Source organism: Euphorbia lathyris, chromosome 3 (genome assembly GCF_963576675.1).
Source record: "Euphorbia lathyris chromosome 3, ddEupLath1.1, whole genome shotgun sequence".
NCBI lineage: Eukaryota > Viridiplantae > Streptophyta > Magnoliopsida > Malpighiales > Euphorbiaceae > Euphorbia > Euphorbia lathyris.
In genome coordinates, this window is record NC_088912.1 from 19,863,631 (window position 1) to 19,869,071 (window position 5,441).

The 5,441-nt window shown below is 31.1% G+C and overlaps 1 protein-coding gene across 1 annotated transcript; it reads left to right on the top strand.

Annotated features, from left to right (window-relative positions):
- The first annotated feature begins 895 nt into the window (after window positions 1-895).
- Window positions 896-2,754, top strand: LOC136224910 (cyclin-dependent kinases regulatory subunit 1). The gene is made up of 4 exons (XM_066013338.1): window positions 896-1,022; window positions 1,113-1,251; window positions 1,356-1,416; window positions 2,362-2,754. The coding sequence occupies exons 2-4, from the start codon at window positions 1,199-1,201 to the stop codon at window positions 2,512-2,514; spliced, it is 267 nt and encodes an 88-aa protein (XP_065869410.1). The 5' UTR covers window positions 896-1,022; window positions 1,113-1,198; the 3' UTR covers window positions 2,515-2,754.
- The last annotated feature ends 2,687 nt before the right edge of the window (window positions 2,755-5,441 follow it).

A 5,441-nucleotide genomic window follows, 5' to 3' on the forward strand; every position in this document is an offset into this window, starting at 1 on the left:
CTAAATGCATATAAAATGAAAAAAAAAAATTAAAAAAAAAATATATCCTTAATTGTACTTCATTAGTTAAGATGCTTTGAATTTCATCATAGGATTCTAATAAGCATATATCTAACGCTTAATGATCAAATACATTTGATCATTAAGATTCATGTGAACACTATTGTATCACTTATAACTGCAACATAATAAAATCATAAAGGATATTAAAAGCATCTACAATGGGGGTAATGAAAAGCTCGTTAACCTCTAAAAGTAAAAATGATGCATTGGAGAGAGTTCTATGCTCATACCGCTTGGTATAAGCTGCTCTTAGGCTGCCAAAAACAGTTACTTTGACGGTCTTTGAGTTAAATAATATTTTTTATTTTATTTTATTTGAAAAAGTTATAATATATAATATTAAATTAATTAGTATGTTCTACATGATCGGGTAACTGTAGTATTATCCATTGGAGGAAATATTTCAGTAGAATAAAAATGTATTAAATTGGTCCTATATTAATTATATGTTCTAACTATAGAGTGGTTAATTTATTCAAGATGCTCTAATTTTTCATTCAATATGGTAGATAATTACAAATGTAAAATGATTTTTTTTTTAAAGAAATGAATGTAAAAAGATAAACAAACTAAAATTGCGTTTCTATTTCTAATAGAAAATTCGTTTGTTTTTTTTTTTACTTTTAATCAATTTGTTTTTCTTTCTAAACGGTTAACTTTTACTGAATCCAGTTTTCTTAAAAGTGTAACTTTGTAAAAGATTTAATAATAACAAAAAATAAAGTAGAACGTTAAAAAAAAATGAAAATTTTCAAGCGGGGAAATTTAAAATTCAAAATTCAAAATTTAAATATCCAAACACTTCCACTTTTTCTGCTAGATTAATCGTATATTTCGAATCGATAATTACCATATAAGCCCTAAAAAGCTTTCATTATTTACACTTATATCCCCTTGCTGTTTATAACCGATATATTCTCTTTTCTCTCTACCCTTTCGTCACTCTCTCTAACTTTGAGGTTTTCATTCTCTGCCTTTTGTCTTTTCTCCTTGATTGCTTTCTTCCATTTCTCTGTTTTCTGATTCAAAGTTGCTCGATTGTTTGACAGATCAAAGAATCTTCAAGTAATTTCAACAAGTGAACTTGATTGGAATCAGATTGATATTGCGAAGAAGCCCTAAGAGCAGTGGAAAAATGGGTCAGATCCAGTATTCCGAGAAGTATTTTGATGATACTTATGAGTACAGGTATTGATAATTGATAATAGGAATGATCTGGTTAATTTATTTATTTTTCCCGCTGAGTTTGAGTATTGATTGATTGTTTATTGTTGTATTGGATATTCGTACAGGCATGTGGTTCTTCCTCCTGAAGTGGCCAAACTGCTTCCGAAGAATAGACTTCTCTCTGAAGTGAGTTAATCGTGGTTTTGTTTGATATTTGGATCTTCTAAATGAGGGGTTTTCCTTCAATCTTCGTTGATTTTTAATTCTTATGTTCTGTGCTATTTGAAATTTTTGTTGCTTTCGATTCCTGCTAATATCTAATTTCAGAATCCAGCCAAGTGAAATGGCCAGATTTAAGCTTTTAAATTCCCACGTTTTCCAGAAAAATTAGGTATTTTTGGAAAACCTAGTCCACGGATTTGTTAATATGATCAACAAGATCACCAACAGAAAATATCAATTCACGTGAAACCATGATAAAATTATTACGTGCTGATGCCCGATTCATGTTCCTGTTGATTGCAATTGATGATAGCTTATCACGGTTATATATTCAAGCTGTATATTGTTGAATAAAATGCTTTGTGTTCTCAATTCTCTGTGCATATTTGAGATGTGAGTAGTTTAAATCTTTCACTAAAACTCTGTATGTAAATGTTATGCATTCGAATTGATCCTAGAAATGGGTCTTTCAAGTTCATGGTTTTATGTATCAGAATGAATGGTGTGCCATTGGTGTTCAGCAGGGTCGTAGATGGTTATATAATTTCATTCATTAAGCTTTTTACTTTCCCCCTTTTTTAGAAGAATTACTTATTTTTGAAAAACCTAATCCCTATATTTGTAAATGTGAATCAACAAGATGACCATAAGGGACATGGAACTATGAGAATATTGAAAGCATAAAGTGTTAATAGTTATACCAATTCATGCATTTCTTCATTACAATTGATGATAGCTGTCACAACTATAAATTTGAGTTGTTTATTGTGTCATTAGGCTTTGTGTTCTCATTCCTCTGTTCGATATGGACAGGATAGTTATTTTGCTGAAATTCTGCAAAATACTAATGTTATGCATGTGAATTGGTCCTAGAAATGTTGTATTCAAATTCATGGCTTCATGTTTCAGAACGAATGGCGTGCTATTGGAGTTCAGCAGAGCCGTGGATGGGTACATTATGCCATTCATCGCCCAGAGCCACACATCATGCTCTTCAGGAGGCCGTTGAACTATCAACAGCAGCAGGAGAATCAAGTCCAGCAAGCCCTGCTTGCTAAGTAATCAATTCAAACAGCAGCAGGAGAATCAAGTCCAGCAAACTGTGCTTGCTAAGTATCAATTCCCTCCTAAGATACTTTGAAAATGTTAAATACAATAGAACACTCTAGTTTATGTTCTGCGTAAACCTTATGGATAATTTGGGGTTTATCTTGCTGTTGTGTTGCAATTCTCTTGTTTAGAGAATTTGGTATTAGGCCCTTGTTTCTTCCTTTTAATCAACCATGGTTTTACTTGATTACACATATGTTAGTTATGCTTTTACCTTTTGGTATATAATATCAGTTGATGTGATTGATGAAAAAACGAGCGGTGGATTTTGGTAGTTAGTTGTGTGGTTCTTGTTATTGTTACTGGAAACCACAAGATTTAGATATTGTGTATGTGGGTGTGTTTGTGTGATCATAGTTCTGCTATCATGTTTCTCTGATTCTGTGTATGATTTAATTATTTTCAACACATAATCAGGGCTGTCAATTTGTAACACTAACACGATTTATAGGTGCTATCCGCTTGGCACGATTATTATTTTTGTGCCATTTATATTGTTACAACACGATTATTATTTTTGTGTCATTTATATGGTTACAACACGGTAACCCGTTTTGCCACTCTTACATTGAGTTTGGAATTGGAATTTTTCTTATACAATTGTAGAACCTTTATCTCTCTCTTTTTCCCTCTTTTGTTCGAAGCAAGTTAGTTTATCATCTGGTTTGTGCTGATGAGCTGTCTGAATTTCTTAAGGGAGGATTAAGTTTTTGGAAAAAAAAAAATAAGCATTTTAGTCTCATTCAATTTATCTTTAATATACCGCATCTATATATTTTTATTGATTCCTAAAATAAAAAAGATTATATTTAGCAAAAGTCAATTAATATGTATTGATGGAGTCCAAACACTGTGTACTATATAAGATAGTAATTTTTTTCTTGGGAGTAATTATACAAGGACATGACTAGTTTTTAACTCAAGGTATGCATGAACGTATAAAGATGGTATAATAATGTCATATAAAAAAATTATTGAACATATAAGTTGATTCTTTATAGGAGTTTTAAATAATTTGTCACTAATATTTCATTAAATAAGAAAATTATAAGTATAATGTGAAAGGAATAAAACCTTGTACTTATAGGATATGTCTAATACATGATCTATTAAGATAAGAAAAAGATTACCAAAAGCAAAATATATAGATCTTAGGAAGTAGTTGATGAATATATAGATCTTAGGAAGTAGTTGATGGAAGTATTTGGATATGTGTCGAATATAAAGTTTGTCCATGAATGGAACGTGTTAGATCAGATCATATAATTAGACATCTTATTACTTATTAAATAAATCTAATAACTTTAGTAAGCTAAGAGACAAAAACATTGACTCCCACACACTTTTGATATACGTGTTGCCCTGTCCTCTCTCCCCTCCACGCTTCTACGTGCAATTGCTCTTAGCTTTTGGATCTATCGTTTCATTTCTCGATTAAGCTCAGGGTAGTGCAAATATGATTGGTAATATAAAAATCATGGTGATTTGTACTTTCGTTACTAATCACATCAAAAAAACAATTTGCATTCCAAGAGGTAATTCAATAACCCAACTTGATTATGTGATATTTTTCTTTCATTGGTATAAGATCAACATATCTCGTGTTTTATCAGTTCTATATTCACGGATATGAAGAAATAAATCTTTTGTATTAAATAAAATTGAAATAGATGTTTTGATTTTATTTTGTGAGAAAACTACTTTTGGTATAGTGAAATTGTCAAATTAAACTGATATGGGCTATTTAGGAATTATTAGATTCAAATCTGAACGGTTCTAGTCTCGACCGTGGGTGTGTCATGCACAAACCTTAATTTTAGTTTGTTGTCCGGAAAAATGGTCAAAACCAACATGATCAAAAACCCCAAATACTTAAGATTGGAAAAAAGGTTAAGAAGACGATGAGTGGCCTAAAAATGCTGCCTACATTGTGTGACGTGCTAGATCACATCAGGACGCGACCACTATTGGTTGTTGCTCGACACGCATCCCAGTCGCAAACGAGTATCCTTCTGCCACGTGTCACACGTGCATCACACGCACCAATCACATTGCGATATGTGGCACTTCCGCCTCTAAAATATTATTATGTTACTAACACAATTATAAATAATCGGCCAAAATATCAATAACTAAGTCTATCCCATACAGGTTAACCACAAAAATTTGTTTAAAATGCTTACTATATTAGTCCTTTCAAATTTTTTGTTAGGGTTAAATAAATTGATCTTGATTGGAAAGATGTATAGATAAAATTTTACCATTTCGTACATTAAGAATAAATATATACTTCCTCAAAAATAATAGAGGTAAATTTGGACTTTATGTCATATATTTATGATATAACTCTAGACATAGCTAAAACCACTATTTTAGAAAAAAGAGACTTTATGAATTAGGGATTGTGTTTCGATCTCCTACGTGCGAAATCTGAGAGACTAGTTCCTACGAGGATTCCCCCTGGTCTAATTCCACACCTTATGACGAAAAGGGAGTTGGTGTGGCATAAAGTGAAGATCGAGGGAAATAGAAAAAAATGCCCTTATGATGTATTCCAAAGGTGTAAACTAGGTGGTGATAAATGGGCTCGATACTTCAACTAGAGGAGCGATAGAAAAATATTAATTAAAAAATATTAGAATTAAAAAGATTGGTAAAAAAATCAATATTAAATTAAAACATTTTTTGTTTGTAATATTTATGTTATGTTTTACTGCAATAAAATCAACTTTTACCAAAATTAAATTTCATACACTAATAGATAAAATTTAAATTTGTTTTTAACATACCCGCTCCTAAGTCTATTCTCTTCCAATATACTAATTAAGATTTGAGTTATATATTTACTAGGGGCTTCCATTTATTCTTTGCTTTTAAAA